We start from the raw sequence: 27,799 nt of genomic DNA, 5'->3' as shown, positions 1-27,799 counted from the left end.
TTTTAGCCAGATGCTACCCATGGTAACTCGATCAGGATTCTAACGCGGAGCAGACAAAGGCACGAACCAACCTCCCCTGCAAAACTCACAATTTTTCTTTGAATGCAGGAACAAGAGATAGTCGCCAGTACGTGCGCACCTTAGAATCACTGTCTTCATAACAACAAAGCTACCAAACTCATCTCCAGCTAAGAAATACTCCGCTATCACTTATTATCTATTCATTGCATGAGACTAAGCAATTGTCTCAAAACTTGCATGAGGCTAAGCCCTACCTCCTTAACTGCATAAGGCTAAGCATTGCCTTCCCATTGCATGAGACTAAGCACTGTCTCAACCTTGCATGAGGCTAAGCCCTGCCTCCTCAACTGCATAAGGCTAAGCATTGCCTTCCAATTGCATGAGACTAATCATTGTCTCAAATCCTGCATGAGGCTAAGCCCTGCCTCCTCAGCTGCATAAGGCTAAGCATTGCCTTCCATTTGCATGACACTAATCATTGTCTCAAATCATGTATGAGGCTAAGCCCTGCCTCATCAACTGCATAAGGCTAAGCATTGCCTTCCATTTGCATGAGACTAATCATTGTCTCAAATCCTACAGGAGGCTAAGCCCTGCCTCCTTAACTGTATAAGGCTAAGCATTGCCTTCCATTTGCATGAGATTAATCATTGTCTCAAATCCTGCATGAGGCTAAGCCATGCCTCCTCAACTGCATAAGGCTAAGCATTGCCTTCCATTTGCATGAGACTAAGCATTATCTTAAACCTTGCATGAGGCTAAGCCATGCCTCCTCAACTGCATAAGGCTAAGCATTGCCTTCCCCCTGCATGAGACTAAGCATTGTCTCAAACCTTGCAAGAGGCTACGCCTTGCCTCCTTAATTGCATAAAGCTAAGCATTGCCTTCCCCCTACATGAGACTAAGCATTGTCTCAAACCTTGCATGAGGCTAAGCCCTGCCTCCTTAACTGCATAAGGCCAAGTATTGCCTTCCCAGCACGAGACTAAGCATTGTCTCTCCTTGCATAACCACAAATGTTGCTCTATTCCAAACCTTGCATTACACTCTTCTCTCGGGACTAAGCTCTGATCCGAACTCTACACAAGACTAATCTATGTCTTATTTTATCTCAAGCATCATGTCTTTGCATCTCATGGGCTGATATATAGCCAATTTGTCTGAAGGCATCATAGTCCGAAGGCATCATCCTCATAGCCGGAAGACACCATGCCATGGCCTGAGGATCTCTTAATCATGCACATCATTATTTAACGGTATCATGGTTCAGAGGCACCATCATCATAGCCCGATAACATCATTTCAACGCCTGCGAATCCCCTATGTCACAACTCGTGGCCCGGGACGTCATGGTCTAAGGACATCATCCTCACCGTCCAAAGACGATCTCTATGGTCTAGAGAGAATTTGCATCATGTTTAAATTCTTGCAATAATCAATATATATTGTGCATACATCGTGTTTTGAGTTTGCAGGTGATCCAGGAAGTAACCGTTCTCTTAACGGGAGCAATCCTCGCTCCAGTTTCCATTCAACGTCCATATCCTTCAATTATTTCAAACGTAACCAATCACCATACCCGCTCAAATATCCATAACCATTCTCAGACACATCCATTCCCAATACGGATATTGTCCTATCCGGAATATCTTGTCCGTTCTTACAATAACTTCATCGGTTTATTCCATCGTTGGATCCGGAACTGCACATGGCCTAATTCCTGTAAAACCAGGGATATGTAGGCAGCTCAGAGACCAGGGTCCGGCCAATATCTTTTCAGATCACCTCATTCGGTCAAAATCGGTCATCATTTTTTTACCCGACAACTCTTTCATCCTTCCCAGGTAAAGAGGGGCAATTGTTGATACCCAACTTTTCCCTCATAATTTATATATATATATATATATATATATATATATATATATATATATATATATATATATATATATATATATACTTTCAAAATAGTACATATGCATCATCATTTGATTTACAACCATATACAAGTATTTTCATAATATTTTATAATTTTTAAAGGCTTTAAATCAATTTATTTCCGTATTTTTATTATATAAATATCCAATAATTATTGTCCAAATTATTTTATAATGATTTAATCATATAAACTTATCATTTACACCAATATGAGATTTAAATATTTTCAGGGCATTTCTTATAATTACATTTGCATTTTTCTAGGGGCCAAATTGCACATTTTGCAATAATAGCCTATATGCATATATAATTATATTATTTTTGCATAAAATATCATTTTATATTTTAATAATGTTAAATAATTGTTTTTAATCATTTTTATGCATAAATGATAATTTTATATTTATTATTACTTTTATAAATTATTTATTTATTAAACATTGAGTATTTAAAACCTAGCCCTAAATTCCTTTTAATTTCGGACCTAACTACCCAATCCCAGCCCAATAACCCATGAGCCCAAACAAATTAACCCAACCCCATACCCGGTCGTAAACCGTTTCACTAACCCGGCCAAGAACCCTCAACTAATTGCAGAGATCAACGGCCCATGTTACACCTTCCCCTTTAACTATACCTAAACCCCTAACCCTAATCATTCTACACCACCCCGCCGCCCTGGAACCCTCTCTTCTCTCATCTCTCATGAACCTTAGCCCGCTGCCTCTCCAAATCCTCCCTTAATCCCGTTCCTAATGGGATTTTCTTCCCATTTACTTACCATTTCGACATATTTCCTTCATTGGTTGATTATTTACGGTAGTACTTAGTACTTGTCTAAACATGGCAAGTAGCCCTCTTTGATTCTATCCAAATCTATGTTTGTCTCTTGAATCTGGACAACCTTGAATCCAAGCACATTATTTTGTAATGATTCTCTCCTATCTCGTTGATTCGTACTTAACCCTAAGGTTAGGGTTTACAGATTCTCTTTGTTTTGAACCGAAATTGGTTTCAAGCTTTAATATTAAGTACTATCTCGTCTATATTTGCCTTATTATGTATGAATCTGTCTATTTCTGCCGACTTTTTTTACTTGCCCTAAATTAGGGTTTCAAGTCCTTTTAATTTGAACCAAATCTGGTTCGGTTCTGTGTTTTATGAATAATATTCATGTCTATGTTCATTTTATACAATATGTGATTCTTTGCTTTTATTTTCTGCCGATTTTATGGAGTTTACCTAAAAATTAGGGTTTCAAAATTTTTCTTCTTTAGTGATTGTTTGAATTAATTATATTTTCATATTTATGTGTTCAGTTCCTACACTATAAAAACCCCTCCCCACTCTCCTTTGAAACAGTTTGAAAATCATTTAAAAAAAAAACTATAAAACTAAGGTTGTACGTTCTTTATTCCGGAAAAAACTTGTTCTGTATTTTTTATTCTTGGTCGGCTGAAAGCCAAGGCCAGAAATTGCTAAGTTCTTGCTTTGTTTGGTGATACTCACAATACTGTTGGATTTCCTTCTTCCTTGCTTCATCTTAACAGGTGAGTTATCATATCTCTGTTATTTTATTCTGATTATTTATTTAATGTGCTACTTCAATTAGACTATGTTATCCTAAATGTTATTACATTTGTAGTTTGAGACATGCTTAAATCTACTTTGAGTTTTGTTAGTTCGATTCTGCTTAACCTATATGTCATTGATAGCAATATCTTGAAGTTTAAGTTTGTTATTATCTTGCTCTTTGAACATGTTCTCATATATCCTACTATAGAATAGTGAACTAGGTAAAGATGTCTTCCTTAATAGGATAACAAGTCTGTTTCTGAGTGCATCAGAATGTGGCCTGTTTGACTTTGTCTTTATTATATTTTGAAACCCCTAGTAACTGCCCTAATTAGTTCCTAACATATCCTGATCTGTTGCTTATTTATTTCTTCTTATGACACTAATTTCTGCACTTAACTTAATCTGGATCCCTTTTTATCATTATAAATTTGTCTTATGACTTGTCTTGTTAGCATGTGATTGAGTTTATTTCTTGCAACTTGACTAACTCTGCCTAGGTTCAAGCATGCATGTTATTTGTGTGTGTATGCTCAAATTGGATTCTGTCCTTCAGTGAAATACCTTGACTCTATTCTATTCCTTTACTATCTGGTCCTTCTGAATTCTTATTCTTAGTCGGCTGAAAGCCAAAGCAATTTAGGTTCTGTCCCTTGGCCTCCCTAGTGTGAGCACTGCTCAGGGTTCATATGAGACCCTCGTGAACTCTGACACACTAGGATTTGGTCCCTAGTCTTCCTTGAACTGTTTATAATCATTTTCTCTAGTATGAAAACTCCCCTGGGTTCTTGAAGCCCTTGGGAACTCTAACACACTAGAGATTTGGGTTATGTATGCTTATCCTTGAAATATAGGTGAGTCATTCACTACTGGTTATTGTGTATCTATAAACATGAGCTTTTGGAACTATTATGAGTTGAAGACGGGGCCTGTCCGGGTGTATTTGGGCCTATTGTAGGATCCCTATAGTTTTATACTTTGTAATTCATTCATTTAATTTTGGCCTGTAATAATTATTTGTAATAACATCGGGGTATTAATAAATTGGGAAACTGGGTTTATTTTAACATTCGCATGGGAATGGGTAGAAATCCTGCCTATAGGTGTTTACTTTGCTCATTTTGCTATCAGGTAACTTGCCTATAGGTGTTTACTTTATTCAAATATATTCTGCTATTGTATGTTAGATAACCTGCCTATAGGTGTTTATTTTGCTCGAATATGCTTTGTAGATAACCTGCCTATAGGTGTTTACTTGCTCGAATAAGCTCTGTGGATAACCTACCTATTCTGCTTTTTTAGATACCATGCCTATAAGGAATAAAATAATCAAAGTTTAGTTTGCATTGCAGCATATTCATTAGGCATCATGATCATAGGGTCATATATAAATCTACATTTTTAGAAGTCATGCTCATAGAGTTCTTAATTGATTAATATGCTATTGTCATACTTGCTCATTTAGTATATAAGAACTAAACCAGTTTCAATCATCAAGGGTAGGAATCATAACTATAGGGTAATCACTATCTGTGTTAAGCACTAAAAGCAGGCTTTAAAACACTGCCTCGTTGAACGCCAGTAGAAAGCATGCCTATAGGAACAACTGAGTAATTCTGAATATCTCTCGTGTTTACTACTGCCAAATACTGAGTAAATCACCTAGATAGCATGTTTATAGGTTTCAACCACTTATACTTAAAATCAGTATACAACTGTGTAGTCACTTAAAAATTACTTTGCATAACTGCTCGCATGATTAAAATCCAGAATCATATAGAAATCATGTCTATAGGGCCTAACGACTTCAATTGTTGAAACTGTCAAAATGCCTAATTTGTTTGCGTGCATTTGCTGCCTAAGTGTGGAGGCTAACCTGATCCCTTATTTGCTTTTACATGAAAGTCTAATTTGTTTTGTATGTCGCCTAGTTTTTATCATTTTTGAGCAATCTAAGTTAAGTCTAGAACCATCCAAAAAATAGAGGTCCAAATGCCTCCTGGGCCATAGGCAAGGGACGGGTAGTGCACGCATAGGGTACGTTTTAGAATTGATTAGAGCGCTTTATGTAGATAACTTAAAGATAGTAATCGGGTAGCAGGAGATGATAGTTTATGCCCGCTAGATAATATGAGTAACACCCTCGTCTTGGGGGAATTATGAAGTTTTATTTATGTTACACGGGGTGATCCTTTAGGCTAAAAAACTTAGGCCCCCCACTCCTGTTAAAATAATTCTTTCTTTTTGTTTCTCTTCTCTCTTAGACTAATACACACGATTTAAGTTTGGCCGGGACTCACCGTTGTGAACCTCGAGGGGTGCCTAACACCTTCTTCTCGAGATAATTTAAGCCCTTACCCGATCTTTGGTGACGCAAACTAGTAAACCCGAGTCATTTGCAATAGGTGCCCTAACACACCTTAATCCGTTAGGTGGCAACTCTCTCTTTTAACAACCCTTCATTTTAAAAGAGTTGTCAACGTCGAAACACTATCTTCGCGAGAAAGAAAGGGCACGACACTCATGACGGCCCTTCTTGGCCACTTACCCATGATGATATGATAAGAAAGATATGTTACGTTGGTACTCAGTTGTGTAAGGCATCGGTTGCCCGTCGCGGCCCTACGATTTGGGTCGTGACATTGGCCCATGATAGTTACAAAAAACAAAGTTACAGAGTGGTTCGCTCGGGCTAGTACGGCACCGGGTGCTAGCCACGCCTCCCCAGGTTTGGGGCGTGACACAACATTTTGACCTATATCTCTACCTCTGTCGCGTCCTCTAACTACAGTTGGTTCTATTGGTCTGGCTGGCACCTCTAGTACTGCTTCTTGATGATTAGCAGTTGGTATCTCAACATTGTTAGCAGTAGAGGATGAAGTTGATCTTGTTCTAACCATCTTGTTTGCGCTGAAACGAGAGATAAATGAGTGTTAGAATTCTGAAATGTTTAGCTCTAACGCACGATATAAGAATCAAAGGAGAAAAATAAAAATTCGTAACATGACCTACAGCCTCCCAAATATAAGTATGGTGCACAACATACGCATATTTAAGACTCTGCTAGAGGCAGCGCATGACTCCCTAGAACTCCATAAACCTGGTTGCTCTGATACCAACTTGTCACGCCCCCAAAATGGGATGGGACGTACCGCTCGTTGAGTGAACCATGTACTATTTGTATCAAACTTCAAGTTCAATAGCAAAGAATCTAACGTGCTTAAATATTAATTCTAATCATGTTGTAGTTCTTAAGTTGACTGATAAAAATAATAAATAAAGGATAAATCCCAAACTATTTTAGTACTGACCCACTAACAAGTCATGAGCCTCTAGAATCTGAAAAGAAAAAAACAAAATTTAAAATACATAGCCTACGGGGGCATCCCCGAAAATAAAATAAATGTAAAGAAAAAAAGATATATATAATAGTCTGAATTGGGTTCGCTACCGCTGGGGTGAATCAACGAAATTTATAAACTGAATCTAGAATATCTTCTCTAGTTACGTGCCGCATTACCTGTGTCCTCAATACCTGCCACACGACGTAGCAGGCCCAACGGGCTAAGTACCACCAAAGGATACCCAGTAAGTCTCATAGGCTACCTCCTAAAACGGCGGAGTGAGACCTTTTGGAAAACATAAGAAAGAAAAGGGATATACGAAAAATCATATAAATCATATAAAATTTTACAACCAAGTAATAAGCTAGAAACTGAAACTGTAAGATAAACGGTAAGATAAACTGTAAGCTGAAACTGAAATTTAACGTAGAAATTGAGCCCATAACTGATATATGAAATAGAAACTGAGTTATATATATTTTAAGACGTAACTTTTCAAAGTTAAATGTTATGCATAATGGCCTTGCGTACATGAGCAACTGGGAATACGTACGGGGGAGTGTCGACCTATCTCCCCAACAAACAGTTGGCACATGCGGGCGTGGGGTAGGTAACTCTGACATCATGGCACTCACGCTGGGGGAGGTTGGCCACTTATCCCTACTGAATGTAAATATAACAAATAAAAGCGCATAACAATGGGTAATACATATAAGCATGTATTCATGTCACATATAATGTCGTACTGAATAAGAATAAGTAAACTTAGCATTGGATCATGAGAAGACATGAGTTTAGAATATTTCTAATATTTCTAATCATTTACTCTCCATTATTTTAAGATTTCTAATCATGTTCCCAATCGCAAAAAAAAACATTTGCAGCAGCTCAAATGGGTTTAGAATTTATCACCTACATCATGTATCCATCGTCATCGTCATGAGTTATCAAAGCAAGGACCGAGGGTTCATATCGTTCTTTATCATTTACTCTCCAAAAAAATGAGGAGACTATCTGTATACGTGTAAAATCGAGATCGATGCTCGGTCGAGCATCTAAAACAATAGACTAGGCTCGACACATCTGTAATAAATCGAATTCACAAATAAAACTAAGCTCGATATCGAGGTTCGAAGTCCGACAAGACTATCAGACTTACCCTCGAGTTTACCGAGGGCACGACCGATCCTGCTTCTAACGGTCTCTAAAAAATGCTACGCCAACTCATCCAACAAGGAACCGTGATTCTCGCCATTAATCAATCATTATGGCAAAAATCACGGAATTAAGTCAAAAAAGGAGCCAACGGTCTACATAGTTTCTTATAAAATAATGTCTTAAAAGCTTCATCTCTCTCAATATATAAAGGGAACTTAGTAATTCATAAGGGGACACATTGTAACAGACTTTAAAGAATAACATACTATATTTTTCAGCTTTGTTCATATTATTTTGGCCTCAATAATATTCTGGTCCCAATAATATCATTCTCAAATTGGAAGGAAGTTAGCTTTGCAAGGCTTAAGTTGTTCAATCTGTGTGGTTTGCACTTGTGTTTCTATTTATTTTTCCCATATTAAATTTGATTTCTCACTTTGTATCTACTAATATCACATATTCTTAAAATCACATATAAATTCAATTGTTATCCAATTTTGAAGGTAAACAGTTTGGCGCCCACCGTGGGGATACGGATAATAGAGCTTATTTGATACAAATCACTCTATAACACATGCTACTTTACACTTGCTCTTTGAAGTGTCTTTGATTTCACGCTAAGGATGACAAACTCTCAATTACTGCCCCTGCATATCGACAACGGATCTGGTCATCAAGGTGAGAATAACAACGTGGTGGCTGGTGATGTAAGGTCACCCGCTGACCCCGTTGGGACTCGGGTCGTGGATCTGATAGACGTTAATTCACATGTGTCCATCAACGGGAACAAACATACTGGTCCTGAAAACAGCGCCCATGGTGGAACCCGGTCTGCAGCTCGAAACACCCAAAATATCGAAGAAGACAGGATCAGCCTACGCATGATTTTTGAAATTCTCGAGCTCAACAGGTGGCGATAGCTCAGTTGCAGAGACAAACCTAGCCACTGAGTAGGGTTGAACCCGGTCCACCCCAAGAAGTCACCCACAAAACGGGGGCAGTCATGGTAAAGTCAAATGAACAAGAATTGGGGACTAACCCCGAAATTATAAAAATGCTCGAGAAACTTAGTAATTCATAAGGGGACACATTGTAAAAGACTTCAAAGAATAACATACTATCTTTTCCAGCTTTGTTCATATTATTTTGGCTTCAATAATCTTCTGGTCCCAATAATATCATTCTCAAATTGGAAGGAATTTAGCTTTGCAAGGCTTAGATTGTTCAATCTGTGTGGTTTGCACTTGTGTTTCTACCTATTTTCCCATATTAAATCTGATTTCTCATTTTGTATCAAATTATATCACATATCCTTAAAATCACGTATAAATTCAATTGTTATCCGATTTTGAGGGTAAACGATTTGGCACCCACCGTGGGGATATGGATAATAGAGGTTATTTGATACAAATCTCTATAATACACACTACTTTACACTTGCCCTTTGAAGTGTCTTTGATTTCACGCTAAGGATGACAAACTCTCAATTACTGCCCCTGCATATCGATAACGGATCAGGTCATTAAGGTTAGAATAATAACGTGACGCCCGGTGATGTAAGGCCACCCGCTGACCCCGTTGGGACTCGGGTCGCAGATCCAATAGATGTTAATTCACATATGGACATCAACGCGAACCAACATATTGGTCCTGAAAACAGTGCCCATGGTGGAACCCGGTCTGCAGCTCGAAACACCCAAAATATCGAAGAAGACGGGATCAGCCTACGCATGATTTTTGAAATGCTGAAGCTCAACAGGTGGCGATAGCTCAATTGCAGAGCCAAACCCAGGCACTGAGCAGGGTTGAACCCGGTCCACCCCAAGAAGTCACCCACATAACGGGGCCAGTCATGGTAAGGTCAAATGAAAAAAAATTGGGGACTAACCCCAAAATTATAAAAATGCTCGAGGAACTGAAAAAATAGATAGAGTCAGGGGAAAAGAAGATCGAAGCAAATGATAAAAAGGTCGAAACCTATAATTCCAGGGTAGACCAAATCCCAGGAGCGCCCCGATACTGAATGGACTGGATTCTAAGAAATTCGTGCAAAAACCTTTTCCTCCGAGCGCGGCCCCAAAACCGATCCCTAAGAAATTTTGTATGCCCAAAATACCTAAGTACAACGGAACGACCAATCCAGACGAACATGTAACCTCTTATACATGTGCTATGAAAGGGAACGAATTGGAAGACGACGAAATCGAGTATGTTTTGTTGAAGAAATTTGGGGAGACCCTATCGAAGGGAACCATGATATGGTATCACAACCTCCCTCATAATTCTATTGACTCATTTGCTATGCTTGCAGATTCTTTTGTAACAGCACATGCTGGTGCCATCAAGGTCAAAACCAGGAAATCGGACCTTTTCAAGGTCAAACAAAAAGACAACGAGATGCTCAGGGAATTCGTGTCCCGTTTTACAATTGAACGAATAGATCTGTCGTCGGTCGCTAATGATTGGGCCGTACAACCTTTCACTTGCGGACTTAATATCCGAAGCTCGGTGGCTTCACAGCAATTGAAGCAGAATATGATCGAGTACCCTGCCATTACTTGGGCTAATGTAAACAATCGGTATCAATCAAAAATCAAGGTCAAAGATGATCAACTCGGGTCCCTTCAGAGTCTGTTTACCCCGCCAGGACCCTCGACAGAGTCAAGAGAGACATCGATCGTGAACCGAGATCAAACATAGATCGATATCGGCCATATAATGGAGATCGGAAGATCAGTGGATCCGGGAGGAACCCTCAAGAGGTGAAAGGATAAATGAACAAAGTCGAAACAACCGGGGACTCATGACCAAAAACATCTTCGACAGGTCCATCGGGCCTAAAGAAGCACCGAGATTATCAGAGTGCAACTTCAATATCGATGCGGCTGCCATCGTATCAGCCATCGGGCGAATCAAAGATACCAAATGGCCCAGACCTCTACAATATGACCTAGCTCAAAGAGATCCCAACCAGGTATGCAAATATCATGGAATACACAGTCATAGAACGGAAGCATGTCGGCAACTGGGGGAAGCAGTAGCCCGACTATTCAACAACGGGCACCTTAGACAATTCTTAAGCGACCGGGCCAAGAATCATTTCAGGAACAGGGATTCTAATAGACACACAGAACAAGAAGATATCGAACCTCAACACATCATTAATATGATAATCGGTGGGGTCAATATCCCACAAGAGCTAGTGACGAAACTCACCAGAATCTCCTTCACCAGGGAGAAACGAACTCGAGATTACACGCCTAAAGGAGTCTTATCCTTCAGCGACAAGGATGCAAAAGGGATCATATAACCTCACAACGATGCACTGGTAATATATGTACTCATAAATGAAACTAGAATTAAATGTGAGTTAATTGATCCAGGTAGCTCGGCCAACATAGTTCGGTCGAGGGTCGTAGAACAGCTCAGCCTGAAAGATAAAATTGTGCATGTGATCTGAATCCTAAACGGGTTCAACATGGCATGTGAAACCACCAAGGGAGAGATAGCATTACCGGTCAGCACCGCCGGGGTCATACGAGAGGCCAAATTTTATGTTATCGAAGAGGACATGAGATACAACACCCTCCTCGGTAGGCCATGGATCCATCGCAAGAGGGAAGTGCCCTCATTACTTCACCAAATATTGAAGTTCCCGGCCCCAGGGGGATTAAGATAGTCTACAGGGAACAACTGGCCGCAAGAGAAATGTTTGCAGTCAAAGAAGTGATTCTGATATCAACATCCACAACATCGAAGGAACCAATCTCGGACATGAGCCAAGAGGCCAAATAGCAATCACAGATACTGGTCGCGACCCGATTGGATATACAAAAGACTAATGAAGATGATGATTATGGGGTTCCCTGATCTTTCATAGCCCTTGATGACTTTAACGCAACAAAATCAACGATCGAAGAATTGAAACAGGTTATATTGATCGAGAATTTGCCCGATTGAAAAGTATACCTGGGCACGGGGTTAACACCCGAGCTCAGGGAAAAACTCATTCAATTTCTTATAGCTAACATAGATTGTTTTGCCTGGTCTTATCTTGATATGACAGGGATCCCACCAGAAACAACCACTCACAAACTAAGCATAGACCCAAATATCAATCCAGTCAAGCAGAAGAGGAGGCCCTAGTCTGAGGTCAAACATTCTTTCATCAAGGACGAGGTATATAAACTCCTAAAAATAGGGTCCATTCGAGAGGTTAAATACCTAGATTGGTTAGCAAATATAGTGGTAGTCCCTAAAAGGGGAATAAACTAAGAATTTGTGTAGATTACAAAGATTTGAATAAAGCATGCCCCAAAGACTCTTTTTCGTTGCCTAACATAGACTGAATGATTGATGCCACGACCGGCCACGAGACCCTCAGTTTTCTCGATGCCTATTTCGGGTACAACTAAATACGGAAGGACCCGGGTGATTAGGGATTCTTCGCACTAATTCTTCGCACTATTAAAAAAGAAGAATAACTTCTCATAGACTCCAGAATGTCAACGTACTTTGGAGGAACACAAAAGATACTTATTGATCCCACCACTGCTTCACACACCAAGAACAGATGAACAATTGTACTTATACCTAGCGGTCTCGGAGGTAGAGGTAAGTGGAGTTTTTGTTTTAGAAGAACAAGGTACGCAATTTCCAATTTATTATGTTAGCAAAACCTTATTTGAGGCCGAAACTAGGTACCCTCACCTAGAAAAATTGGCGCTCGCTTTGCTAAGTGCCTCTAGGAAGCTGAAACCCTACTTCCAATGTCACCCCATATGTGTCGTAACTACTTACCCGTTGAGGAATGTCATGCATAAGCCCGAATTCTCAGGCCGATTGGCCCAACGGGCCGTGGAAATAAGTGGGTACGACATTGAGTACCAACCTCGAACCATCATTAAGTCCCAAATTTTGGCGGACTTTGTGGCCTACTTCATGCCTGCCCTAATACCCAAGGTTGAAAAAGAGTTGTTAGTAAACTCAGAAACTTCTTCGGGCATTTGGACCCTCTTTACAGTCGGGGCCTCGAACGTAAAAGGATCCGGACTTGGTATCGTACTAAAACCTCCAACATGTAATATAATTAGACAATCTATTAAGACTGCAAAATTGACTAACAATGAGGCCGAATATGAGGCCATGATTGCAGGACTCGAACAAGACAAAAGCTTAGGGATGGAGGTGATCGAAGCTAAGTGTGATTTTCTTCTTGTGGTAAACCATGTTAATGGAACGTTCGAGGGCAGGGAAGAACGAATTCATAGATAATTAGACAAGTTACAGGTGACATTGCATCGGTTAAACGAATGGACTTTGCAACATGTACCTCGGGATCAAAACAGCAAGGTCGATGCCCTCGCTAACATGGGATCGTCAATCGAAGACAACGAGTTCAACTCGGATGAAGTCGTACAACTTATGAGGTCGGCGGTGGAATAAGGTCACGCCGAGATCAACTTAACAAGCCTAACTTGGGACTGAAGGAACAAGTACATAGAGTATCTTAGGAACGAAAAGTTACCCTCGGACCCTAAAGAATAGAGGGCCTTGCGTACAAAGACAGCTCGATATAGTCTATCCGAATACGGAACCCTGTTCAGAAGATCATTCGATGGCCCACTTGCAATATGTCTAGGTCTGAGAGATACTGAGTACATTATGAGGGAAATCCACGAAGGTGCCTATGAAAATCATTCAAGCGTCGAATCATTGGTTCGAAACATAATCAGGGTTGGGTATTACTGGCTCGACATAGAAAAAGATGCAAAGGTTTTCATCCAAAAATGTGATGGATGTCAAATATACGCTCTGATGATTCATCAATCTGAGGAGCTGATGCATTCAGTTTTGTCTCCATGGCCGTTCATGAAGTGGGAGATGGATATCGTCGGCCCCCTTCCATGGGCACCTGGTAAGGCTCAATTTATTTTATTTATGACTGACTATTTTTCTAAGTGGGTTGAAGCGCAGGCATACAAAAATTTAGGGAAAAGGAAGTCATCATCTTCATTTTGCACCACATCATATGTAGGTTCGGGATGCCATTCGAAATTGTATGTGACAACGGAAAATAGTTTATCGGCAGCAAAGTGACCAAGTTTCTCAAAGATCATAAGATCAAAAGGATCTTATAGACACCTTATCACCCTAGCGGGAACGGGCAAGCCGAATCGACCAACAAAATCATAATCCAAAACCTAAAGAAAAGGTTAACTGACGCCAAAGGGAAATGGAAGGAGATTCTGCCTGAATTCCTTTGGCATACCACACGACTGCGAAGTCCATTACCGGGGCTACTCCGTTCTCATTGGTTTATGGTGTCGAATCCCTAATACCGGTCAAAGTTGGGGAACCAAGTATCAGATTTCGATATGCAACAAAGGAATTGAATGACGAGGCTATGAATACGACCCTGGAGCTATTGGATGAAAGTCGTGAAGCCTCCCTTGTTCGATTGGCTGCCCAGAAGCAACAGATCGAGAGGTATTACAATCTAAGGGCCAACCTTCGATATTTCAACATTGGGGACTTGGTACTAAGAAAATACATACTGAGCACCCAAAACCCGAATGAAGGGAAATTGGGTTCGAACTGGGAAGGACTATACCAAATTACCAAGATCACTGGAAAGGGATCCTACAAGCTCGGAATAATGTACGGCGAGAAATTACCGAACAACTGGAATATAACTCACTTAAAGCGATATTATTACTAAGGTACAACCCCAATTCTTTCTTTTATTTACGTTTTAAACTAACACTTGCAGGCAACTTACAAAGGATGGTACGAGATCCTACGTCTGAAAGCATGTGTTGCACTCTTTTTCCCTTAGACCGATTTTGTCCCAAATGGGTTTTGTGGCAAGGTTTTTAATGAGGCAACAAGTAAATCATACTAATTTAGAATCGAAGGCCAGAAACAAACCGGTTGCAATAATTACAAACAACATTCAAGGCATCCCCGAATATAGAATTTAACAAAGCATTTCGACTTCATGATTAAGGGTCCTCGATCAATAGGATTTATTGTAAGGGTCAAACGGTCAAATAAACTGTTCCCGCTCAAGTCAATCGAGCCTTGACATTGAACATATATACATGAGCGACTATTATGTGCAAGAATAAAAGAGCCTTCTTTGCATTATATACCCAAGAACACATTTTTTGCATTTCTCAAGAAATTCCCTATGCTTAGAAATGTCAAGCCTAAGGGCAATCTTAATCCGAGTTCGAACATTCACTCGGGGACTGTCGATCGATGTCGAGCCAAAGGGAAATCTTAATCTGAGTTCAAACATTCACTCGGGGACTGTCGATCAATGTCGAGCCTAAGGGCAATCTTAATCCGAGTTCGAACATTCACTCGGGGATTGTTGATCGATATCGAGCCTAAGGGCAATCTTAATACGAGTTCAAACATTAACTCGGGGAATGTCGATCGATGTCGAGGGCAATCTTAATTCGAGTTCGAACATTCACTCGGGGACTATCGATCTATGTCGAGCCTAAGGGAAATCTTAATCCGAGTTCGAATATTCACTCAGGAACTAGGCATCGAACCTAAAGGTAATCTTAAATATGAGTTCGAATATTCACTCGAGGACTGCCGATTGAAAAACAATCTCGGACGTTCCAAACTATCAGATTACAAGGGCAAAAGACCTATTAGGCAACGCCCGAATTTCAAAGGCCACGGCCACCCCTTCTCGGGAACAGTTATCCTAGGCATGCTCAGATAACTCGGGATGACAAACCCATTAGGAAACGCCCGAACTGAAAAGGCTACGGCCATATTAACGCAACTCAGAGATGTCCGGGCCTCGTAACAAATACAAGGCCTCTTATAACCAGTTCTAAAAGCTGCCCTCGGTAAGGCAATAAACCTAAGATATTTCGGGGGGAAATTTTCGGTAACACTGAACCCCTACAATGCCTTAACCCAGAAAGGTAGTAAACGTAAGGGTTGATCGAACCTTCGGACACAACCTAATTATTTCATGTTAAGGCAGCTCGACATTTGCAAATACAAATAAAGCAAAGACGAAATTTGAAAGCTATGAAAGGGAAAAGCCTTATATATATATGTATCAAAACTTTTTACAAGGGCTGAATAGCCCCGTTATATGTTATATACACAGGCCATATTGCCTCAACAAAAGAGACAGTACAAAAACCTTTTTGAATGACCTAATCTTCACTGGGGGTTGCGTCATCACATGCGGAGTCTTCCTCGCCAGCGGACTCGCCCGATTCTTCAGACACATCAGAATCCTCCTCGGGAAAAGCTAGCCTTCGAGCATTGGCTTCACATGTCTTGGCATTCTCAATTTCGTTCAATATGTTGAATTTCTAGGCATGGACTCCCTCAAGGGTCTTCTTTTGTGATTCCCACCACGCATGCTTCACCATATTTTTAGCCTGCTCCTAGATAGCCTCGGCATCAACTTTGAGCTGGGCCACCCCTTTGTCAGCTTCGTTCCGGGTCGTAATGACTTCTAACTTTGCAGCCTCGATCTCCTTGGCCAGAAATAGCTAAACTCAGCTGAGATTGGATTTTCTCGATCGTTTTTGCCTGTGCCGAGTTATTCTCCTTTGCAGTCCGAAGCTGAAACTCAGCAAAAGCCAATTGTGCCCGCGCAGTTTCTTTTTTCGAGGCCAGACGGTCCATATTTTTCTTCCATTCTTCACCCTCGGGCTTCACCGCATCCACCTCTACCTGAAGCTGCCCGGCCTGGTCAAGTCTCTTTTGAGCTTGTAGTTTTGGGTTATTAGCAAAAGTATATGAATCGTCATCACTGAGATCGAATATTCGTATTACTTGTTCAAGCAAACCGACATGCTCCTTCCGAGCCGTTTCTAACTCGGCCTGAAGCTTTTCACTAAGAAGCTTGTAAGTATCCTTCTTCTCAGCAAGCTTCCGAGTCTCACCCTTGTGACGCTTGAACTCCTCCCGGAATCGAAGAAAGGCCTCATGATGAAACACGGAGGCCTACAAGCACAAAGAAAGATGATTAGGATTACTCACTATTGAATCTAAGTATATAACAAAGGGATATACGAAATTACACGATTAAGTGCATGTTGTGCTTCGTTGAAACGACAGGGCGCCTCTACCTCATTCATTTTTATTTGATCCTCTTCGGTAACCAAGCACCGAAGATAACTAGCAATTCCCCTCGGGGCAGAAAGAACTCGGGCATCCCCCAGGATGGACATAAAAGTTGCCCGCCCTCGAGTAGGATCAACACTCAGAGTAGGGAACTGGTTCACTAATTTCGGGCTTGAAGAGGATCCGCCAGTTCCCGGGGATGATATCTTCCTTGGTACCGATAAGTCACCCAAACCGGAAACATCTTCCGAAGCAGCGGAATCCAGGCCGTCGAAAAAATTATGGAAAGAATCGGCTACTCCTTGGGCTCCTTCGCCAAGGTTACCTCTCAACACCTGAGGCTCGTTTATCATAGAATTTGTAAATGAAGGTGACCCAAAAAGGTCAATCATCCTAAGTGCCTCTTAGGGTGCATTATCTTCTAATCGGGATGTACCGTCCACATTTTCTTTTTCGACTTCACTGGTTCGGGCCAAATCGGTCTCGACCCTATCGGAGACTTCAGCCACTGTTTCTTCTATGGCCTCCATGGCTTGAGGCATTTCGAAGACACTTCTCACGCGGCCACCAACTCAAAATTTTCTTCTTTCTCGGACTCATCCCTCAACCGATTAAGTAAGTCCTGTGAAATTTCTTGGGCTCCAGCTTTCTTAGGCTTATACGTCGACCGCTTCCTCGGTCTTTCCTTTTTAGGATCTGAGGTACTCGCGGCTTTCCTTTTCTTCTTTTCTTTTACTTGTTTCGAATCAAGGGGATCAGTGTGTATATCATCATCAGTTGATGGAGGCCTCATCTCGACGTGCTTTTCTAAACCTACAAAATGAAAGTATAATAGATCAGAGGTTGATGATGAAAAATGAGATCAGATATATCTTTAGGTAAAAACCCTTACCATGATTACGGGCCTCCCATCGACCCTTCGAAACTCACGCCATAAGCGCACGGAGTAAGGTCTTTGTGTCGCAATGCCCTCGACCCACTCTTTAAGTTCGGGAATGGGGTTCGGCATCTGGGAAACAGTTGCATCACATAACATCGATGAGAAACCACACTGAATGAAAAGCAATAAAAGGAATACCGAAGGCAAAGCTAAACTTACGTTTCGTGTTCCATTTCTCAGGGAATAGCATGTTCACAGCCGGGATTAAGTCTAAGGTCTTCACTCGAACAAATCTACCAATCCATCCCCGATCTCAATCCTCATTGATACTCGAGAACAAGGTCTTGGTGGCTCGGCGTGCAAGCTTAATTAACCCTCCTTGGTAAAGTCGAGAGTTGTACAGGCGCATGCGATGGTCGATGGTGAATGGACATCCTTCGGCCTTGCTTACGAAAAATCAAAGCAGAATAACGATCCTCCAAAATGAAGGATGTATATGTCCGAGAGTCACATCATACCTTTTGCAAAAGGCTATGATAACCGGGTCTAGAGAACCCAACGTGAAAGGGTAAGTGTAAACACTTAAGAAACCCTCCATGTAGGTGGTAATTGATTCTTTAGGGGTAGGAACCACTACATGTTTGCCTACCCAGTTGCAATCCTCTTTAACCTTATCGAGGATGATGTCCATAATTGTACATATCTACCTCGAGACAGGTTCACATCGACCCGATACCATGGGCGTATTCTCAACCTTGAAGTCAGCCAGAGTAGGGCACCTAGTAGGGATGTATGATCTCAGAGGGGGTTTCTCAGTAGCAGCATGAGGAACATTTTCAAAAGGTTTTAAAGAAGATAGTGCTTCTTTTTGAGGAACAGACTTTGAAGTCTTTGCCATTTTTATAAAAAAATGAAGGAAAAAGATTGTTGGTAAGAGGAAGCCTTGAGGTTAACAATGTGAAAACCAGAAGTTGAAGAAGGTGGAGTTTTCTTAGAAACAAGAAGGATTTGAGTGTAAAAGTTCTAACAAACAGATTAAAGGGTATTTATAGGTTTCTCAAGCAGCGGTTCATCTCCTGAAATGGCCAACCGCCAACTGACACACATTTAATGCCTCAAAGACCGGACTGACGGGATGTTTTCACTATTCTTATCACCTACGTTATGTATCCATTGTCATCGTCATGAGTTATCGAAGTAAGGACCGAGGGTTCATATCATTCTTTATCATTTACTCTCCAAAAAACGAGGGGACTATCTGTATCGTTTACTATCGTTCATATCGTTCTTTATCATTTACTCTCCAAAAAATGAAGGGGTTATCTGTATACGTGTAAAATCAAGATCGATGCTCGGTCGAGCATCTGGAACAATAGACTAGGCTCGACACATCTGCAATAAATCGAAGTCACAAATAAAACTGACCTCGATATCGAGGTTCGAAGTTAGACAAGACCATCAGACTTGCCCTCGAGTTTACGGAGGGCACAACCGATCCTGCTTCTAACGGCCTCGAAGAAAATCTTCACCAACTCATCCGACAAGGAACCGTGATTCTCGCCATTAATCAATCGTTATGGCAAAAATCACGGAATTAAGTTAAAAAAGGAGCCAACGGTCTACATAGTTTCTTATAAAATAATATTTTAAAAGCTTCATCTCTCTCAATATATAAAGGGAATTTAGTAATTCATAAGGGGACACATTGTAAAAGACTTCAAAGAATAACATACTATCATTTCCAGCTTTGTTCATATTATTTTGGCCTCAATAATATTCTGGTCCCAATAATATCATTCTCAAATTGGAAGGAAGTTAGCTTTGCAAGGCTTAAGTTGTTCAATCTGTGTGGTTTGCACTTGTGTTTCTATTTATTTTCTCATATTAAATCCGATTTCTCACTTTGTATCAACTAATATCACATATTCTTAAAATCACGTATGAATTCAATTGTTATCCGATTTTGAAGGTAAACAATGAAAAAGACTAGGATACCATAGCTTAATTAAGAGTGAGGGAAAAATTAAATAGATGGATGGGAAAAATGTTAGTAGTAAAAAATAAATTTAGGGGAGAACATATGCCTGCAAATAGTATAGAAGGTTTTTAAAGTAGGTCGCATGTTGCATAAGCGACTACTGGATTTTTTTTAATAAGCTTCTAAGGTATTATTCTCTATATAACTTCTTCCTTCATCTTCTCTTCCCATTCTTGGCCTTGAAAAATGGTCTATTTTAACAAATCCTATCGTTTTCAAGTGTTTTTGTAACGTTTCCAAGTATATTCTCTAAGTCATGCAATTGTTCTGGTTTTCATTATTGCATAAATATTTTTTCATGGTTGAAAAAATGCGTTTTACCCTAAGCTTTTTTACATTGATCTTCACAACTTATAGATGAGAAATGGCCGTATTAGTTTATTAAGTAATAAAATACTTTTACATTGCATAAGCAAGGATTTGATAAAAACTCAGCGACTGATAGGGGAATATTGGATTAGGTATCAAGCAACATGAAATGATTATAATCTCACCAACTTGGGTCTTGATTTATTTTACAACAGCCAGAGAAAAGATGAAAAAGAAAAAAGATCTAAAAAAAAGAAAGAAAGACCAAGGGAAATCCACCAAACTAAAGAGTCCTCATCATATTGCATTGCCCTTTCCTTTACTATTATTTCCATACAAACGGAAGAGACTAAAAGCTGAAATGCCAGAGAGTACTATCATACTAAGGCTCACAATTAGAGAACTTGCAATGCCTTCTCCAACTTGGTTACAGAATTTGCCATACATATTGCAAATCTTCATCCATTGTAACTCTGTTTGCCCTAACTTGGCAAACACGGCCGACTGTGCGGCCGCGGCCAACGCGGCTAGTGTCAAGTAGGCCATCAACTGCAAATGAAGGAAATATTAGCGGTCAGAGGCGATTCAAGAATTAACGTTGATAGATTCGACTTTTAAGAGGTTCTTATTTAATATTTTATTGAAAATTTAGTGATTTCTTGCATATGTATATCTACGTTTCATGTTAGGAATGAATGCGCCTCTATCAGAGATGTAACTTGTAAACATGGTTATTCTGAACTAAGATGTAGTTTAAGTTTAGCATCATGTAACTAAAGAAGTTGGTTTTCGAGTGTTTTTGACATTGAACTTTATACTATCATTGACAGAAAGGACATTAGGATATATGGAGTTGTGGGATTAAGCACCATAAGTCCATGTCAAACAAAAAATGAGAAGATTTCCACTTACAACAACGTGTAATCTCGCAGGTAAGATATTGGGAGGGTAGAGTGTATGCAGACCTTACTTCTACCTTATGAAGGTAGAGAAGATGTTTCTGATAGACCTCGGCTTAGGAAAAGTATAGGAAATAGAGAAGATGTTTCCGATAGAACTCGGCTAGGAAAAGTATAGGAAGATGTTTCCCAAAAGTTAAAAGGAGTATGGTAGTTGAGTCTAATGTTGAAAAAGAAAAAGGAATTTGAAAAATTTGCAACAAGGAGTCTTTAAGCAATTACCTTCTAAAAGAGCAAGCCAAAAGATCAGACCATGAACTACTGACTAGTTGAATTTGGACCAAAACTGTCTTTTTTTTAAAAATGATTAGACTGGTCATAGATTTTGCTAGGATTCTCTCTTCATTTATTTGGGGTTTATGAGTTACCAGCTACTCACTGTCTATGCCTTTAATGGTACATCTACACTTATCTGCAAGCAAAGCCAACTCAGGCCAGAGGACATCCATCTTTCCTATTCTTTTCTTTTTTTTAAATATAGGTGGTGTCCGGATTAGCTTATGCGCACCTCAAACTTTAGTTTGTCTGTCTGTTGCGAAAAAACTCCTTTTTCTCAAAACTTTGAATTCTTTTTCCAAGTATTTGAAAATCTTGAAAAATACCTTTTAGGAGAAAATGCAAGAACTCATTTATAGACAATTACCCACAAAATCTCAAAAGATAAACTAAGTAGGATTAACTTGTACCTGATCACCAGAAAAAATAGCCCAAGCCAATGGTTTATTAAAGAGAACACTTCCTCTAATCATACTTAAAATGCACCTTAGAACTTGCACCAGTGAGTAGGCAGCAGCTAACCCATTGGCTATCACTAAAAACCTGCATATATATATATACACAAAGTTCACATTTTTAACCTTTGGAGACTTAAAATCTTTGAAATAAAATCCAACTAGATACCACGCAAACAAGCAAAGAAAGATGGGCAAGATTGTCATTCTCAAAGATGTTATTTATAGATTAGTCACTATTTATTCTCAGAGATGCTATTTAGAGATTAGCCAGTATTTATTTAGTCTTGAAATTTTAAATTAAAAATTTTTAACTTAAGGACAATTCAAGACGTTTTGGTCCTGAAAAACTGAAATTCAGGACGCACTGACTAATTTCTAAATAGTTATCCGTTAGAATGGCTACCAGGTGTAATTTCTACAAGAAAGATAGCATTGGATACTCGCTACCTGGTGTAATTTCTACAAGAAAGATAGAATTGGAGACTCGGTGCACAAGGTATCTCGCGTGAACGATTCAGAGAAGAGTCGCACCCCAAGTATTGTGATGTAGACAGTCTATCCTATTACAAGGGTTAGTGATTGCTTTCATGGTTCGAACCCTTAACTTAAAAATCACACAAAAAAAATTAATTTACAGTTGCTCCAAGCAATGGCGTAGCCAAAAATTTCGTCAAGGGTATTCAAACTTTAAATAAGTCAATAATTTTTGTTGTCGATGAATGGTTACCAAAAATTTTAGAACAAATTACACAATATTTAACTAAACAATAAAAGCTTATAATAGAACTATAATTTTGTAAATCAAAATTAAAATAACGAAACAACAACATTATAAATTTTACTAATAAAAATAAGCATACAAAACAAAGGAAAGAAAGAATCGAGAGGATTTGTACGTTGTAGAGAGCTTTTGTTGAAATTTTTCTTTTAAATTATAAATTTTATTTAAGAAATAACTTTTAGTTAAAAAAATACTTTTAGATTAGTTGTTTATTTCTACACAAATTTTATGTTTTAAAAGTTATTTTATTAGGAATTTTTTTAGATTAAAAAGAATTAAATAGACTATACATGGTGTTCTCAGTTTAGTTTTGGCAAATAAAATGGGCAAAACTTTGATCCAGCAAACAACACTTCACTTTAAATCATTAGAATGGCTCACTCAACTGTGTTAAAGGTATTCAAAATATAATAATATCTCACTCAACTGTGTTAAGAATATTCAAAATATAATATAAAATCATATAAAGTAATATTTAACTTATATATACGGTATAATTTTTCTGCAAGGTGTACGCTTAAACCTTGGCATAGGGTGGCTACGCCATGGCTCCAAGACCCATGCAAACAAGCAAAGCAAACAAAAGAAAAAACTTACACAAGAGCTTTCATATCTGTGAATTTGGCTATTTTCTCAATTGAGAAAATCACTTTAACTTGGCTATCAGTACCAATGAGAACAGCACCAAGAATTGCTAAACCACAAATCACACACCTTAACACCAACTCTGTAACCCTTACTCTCCTATCAATCACTTTCGAATTGTTCCCATGATAAACTGGAACATTTCCAGGACTTACTCCAATGCCCAAATAACTCATCTCTTACACTTAAAAGCAATTGCCTTACAGATTCAAAGCTTTATTTTAGCTTTAGAGAAAACACACAAGAAAAGGCAATTGCATTTCCAAGAAAAGTTGAACCATGCACTTATATAGCAGAGACTTCCACTATAGTCTGTTTCACATATTTAATGCCACATTTCATTTAGCAGTACATATTATAACTTTTTTTCAATTATGTAATTAATTGGTATGTGATGATGGAGCTTAGTTGCAACTTTTCTAGGACTGTGAGACTGCCAGGTGTACTAGTTAGTGACTTTGATCATTGCCCTACCAAAATAGCCAAAAAGAAATGACTAGCTTATATACATATATAAAAGCTATAGCTAACCGTTCATATTAGGTGTAACTAATTATTATTATTTTTGTACGATCCGTCGTTCATTCTTTACGAGAAATTTTTATATTCATACAAAGATTATGATATGGTTAAAATATAAGTTTCAAAAATCCTATAACTAGGTAAATACTATGATGTGTTTATTATCACAAATTGTAAAAGTCTTTTTTTTTAATCCTTTGCAAAGTTAAACTATATAATATAAATTGAAATAAATGAATATTGAAGTGTAAAAATCTTTTATACCGTTAACGTACATAAGTTAAGATGCACAAGAAATTCATTAAAATGTAGGAAGTGTGTATCATGAGTTCTCTCACTCACACACATACACAAAGCATGTTTTTTTACCATGTGTACAAATTGGGGGAAAACGCCTCACTTTTCATGCATAATAATAATGCAATAATAGAGATAGGAAGAAAAAGCAATAAATGGAGCCTAATCTTTGCAATTAAATGAAGGGAATCTGACATCTGGGGTTAGCATTTAAGTACTAGAAAGGATAGGGAAATATAGACTATAGAGCTTTGAGGTTTAGGACTAATTTTTTTCTGGGAAGAGGCAACAGTTTCTTGTCCCTAGGTACAGAGAGAGAGATAAGGATGAGATATATTGCCTTAAATCCTCTACTGAATTATGGTTTGGTGGCATTTATTATGACCCATTACTTCATGCATAGCAAAAGGGACACAACGATTTTTTTTTTGTTTTTAAAATTTTGGTTGAACAAATAATGCAGTGTGAATCTAGGTTGGAAAATATAAGGAAAATTGAAACAAAAATCCCAAAGTTGCTGGAATCATAATGAGGACCACACTCCAGTAAGTGTTGCGGTAGATGATTGATAAGTATTCATTCGTTCTTAATCAAAAAAATTAGATCCAGAGTATGAATATGTAATCATTTTTGCTAAGGAACGTTTTATTCCTGTCTGATTTTTCGAATCGAATTCAAAGAGATTTCAATACAAGTAAGGAACAACAAAGAAAAAAAATAACGAGGACCACACTTGATGTTTACTTAGTGAAAGTGGTGGGGCATTAGTTGCCAAAATTGGGATTTATTTCCAAACTTTTTCACAAAAGGTTTGCTTAACTATTCAAATTGTGCACTTATATGATTCAAAGTACAAAGTTGAAAAGCAAATCCAGTAGCAGGTACAACTACTTCATTCCACTAACAGGCGTGGTTTATAGCTTATAAGTGCTAACTCAGAAAGAATTTATTGATTTGCAATTGAGTGCATATGTGATTAAGTTGCTTATTGCGAATAGTATATTACGAGGAAAAAGATTTATTTTCCTTATTACTTATATTATATATGATACCTTTATTATTCAGATTTTCTTTTAAATCTTTCCCCTCAAATTTGCACATCCCCATTAATGTGAAGTACTAACAATCGAAGTGAATAAAAAGAATCAACTTTTATTGTTACCTTTTACAATTTTCCCCCACTTAGCTTCAACTTCATTTGGTTGACTAGTTTAGAGAAAAGACTTAATACGACTTGGCTATGATGGACGTGGATTGGTGGTGGTTTAATTCTTAGATAAAAAGAAAAATTAATAAGACTAGAGGAGCACGAATGACTAATTTCTAAACATTTTAGAGGAAATTAGTACCTTTTCTCTTTTCCTTTTTCCATGTGTCTAACTTACGTGACAATATGGTCAACATATAGATTTTATATAACAAATGAAAGGCATATATGATAAGTTTGGTAACGGCGAAGTCATTTTTTTAATAAAACGCTTAGCGCAAGAACATAAATAATTAACTTTACAAAACTCAAGATCAAATCTTATACACCTTTTACCCTAAAGATCTTTGTAAAACCTATTTTCATTATGTTATGGATAAAATTTGATATTTCATGCAAAACATATTGCTTCTTCCGTCAAATTAATTTAGACTTAATTTTCTTCCTAGTTACGACGTTGATCAACTTTTTTTAATCTATCCATTTAAGTATTTAAGTGGTAAAATGCTATGTATTCAATAAATCAAGAAGTAGTACAATTCATGTTCATTTAAATCGCAAGTGAAAGCTTTTAACTAACAATTCCAATCTGAACGAATTATTGCACTTCTTACCAAGTTGAATTAAAATACCTATTTTAGTATTTTTCTTTTTGAAAAAATTGAAATTGACATTAAATTTGCAGAAGGCAACAAACGACAGGCTAAGATCTTGCATTCAAGCTATTATTTTGACTGATAATCACCATCTATCATTTATCTCTTATATCGTGTGGCAATATCATCACCATTCACCTTGCTTTTCTTGTAGTCGGCCTAGGGGCAGACCCAGAATTTTTATACGAGGGGCATAGTATTCTGCTTAGTATTCGGTAAAGATTTTTAGTGTTCAGCGTGTCAAGTGATTTAAAATAATAATTTTCAAGGTGTATACATATACATATACAAGATGTTTGCCGAAACTCACGAGGTCCAGTGACCCCTCACAATAACATATAGGTCCGCCTCTGGTTGGCCGTAATCTCTTCGTTCATTTACTTTCCTCCTTTCAACTCAGAATATACTATTAAATGCAAATTGATTCATATTCTTTTTGGTAAATAACTCAACTTTCAACCAAGTGCACCATATAACCTTTTTCGAGCATGGATACCAACAATTAATATTATACACCAATTTTCAAAAATATATATATTAAAATATCTAATTTTAAGATAGACCATATGTTTAAGTGCCCATAATCTCCCCTATAAATTTGCCCTAGTCCGACGCCTTGCTTTTCTCGTAGTCGACCCATAATATCTTCCTTTATTTGCTTGCCTCCTTTCGGCTTAGAATATCTAATACTCATATTATAATAGTGCTAGAAAGTAGAAACTAACCGCAAAAAATTTACCCTTCGGAACTCATAATGTCCTTGTTCATTTGCTATTGTACATAGATTTAAGTAGCATGTACAATTGCACGTGCATTCACAAAATAGCACTGCTATATTAATCAACTGTTGTATTCACTTTTCTACTCAAAATGTGATTATTTTTAGTGATTTTCTTGCAATCTTATGTAAATTAGACCTCGTTTATGATTGTATCGTTGAAAGTTAGAAACAATAATGGAATTTGGAAGCGTGTCTACTTGATAGACAAATGATAAGGAAAACCCATATTCACAATTAAATTCCATGATGTTTGAGACAAATTTGTATGTCAGACAAATTGGAAATTTCAAAAGATATGCCACGAGACCAATATTATGCATTTATCTTATTCATAAAATAAGTGATAATAATTACTTGTAGATGTGAATATTGGTCCTCTTTTCTTTTAAAAAAAATAAATTGCTTCTTCTCTGAATTTTCTGCTTTTATCCCCACATTTTAGACCCAACTGATTTTGTTCACACATACATCAAATCACATGGTCCTCCACTCCACTAAAACCTCTTCTTTTTCTATAATTACTTTTATTAAACTTTAAAAATAGATTATTTGGCCTGATCACCCGTCCATGATGAACAACAAAGTTGTTAACACTAGTTCTCTTCTTTGTATGAATCTTTAGCTTCCCAAAATATGTAACCTAAAACCTCTCCATAATAGCATTCCTATGCAACACTTCTCTATAAAAGCCAAGCTTTTTCAAAACCAATTTTTATATTATGTTATAATATATGTTCTCTATAACAGTTCTTCGCTATAACATCCAAAAATTATTCGGAACAAATAAAATTGTTATAGAGAGATTTGACTGTATATGAATGAGTAAAACAAGTAAGCAGCCAA

The 27,799-nt window shown here is 38.2% G+C and overlaps 1 protein-coding gene across 1 annotated transcript; it reads right to left on the bottom strand.

Moving 5' to 3' along the window:
• Positions 1 to 20,522: 20,522 nt before the first annotated feature.
• LOC104117951 (CASP-like protein 2B1) lies at positions 20,523 to 23,794 on the bottom strand. Its single transcript, XM_009629102.4, has 3 exons — positions 23,446 to 23,794; positions 22,020 to 22,152; positions 20,523 to 20,923 (listed from the first exon to the last, which is right to left on the bottom strand). The coding sequence occupies exons 1-3, from the start codon at positions 23,667 to 23,669 to the stop codon at positions 20,672 to 20,674; spliced, it is 609 nt and encodes a 202-aa protein (XP_009627397.1). The 5' UTR covers positions 23,670 to 23,794; the 3' UTR covers positions 20,523 to 20,671.
• Between the last annotated feature and the right edge of the window lie 4,005 nt (positions 23,795 to 27,799).

Source organism: Nicotiana tomentosiformis, chromosome 5, assembly GCF_000390325.3.
Source record: "Nicotiana tomentosiformis chromosome 5, ASM39032v3, whole genome shotgun sequence".
NCBI classification, from domain to species: domain Eukaryota; kingdom Viridiplantae; phylum Streptophyta; class Magnoliopsida; order Solanales; family Solanaceae; genus Nicotiana; species Nicotiana tomentosiformis.
Note: the sequence above shows the minus strand (reverse complement) of the source record. Positions and strands in the feature narration are given on the sequence as shown.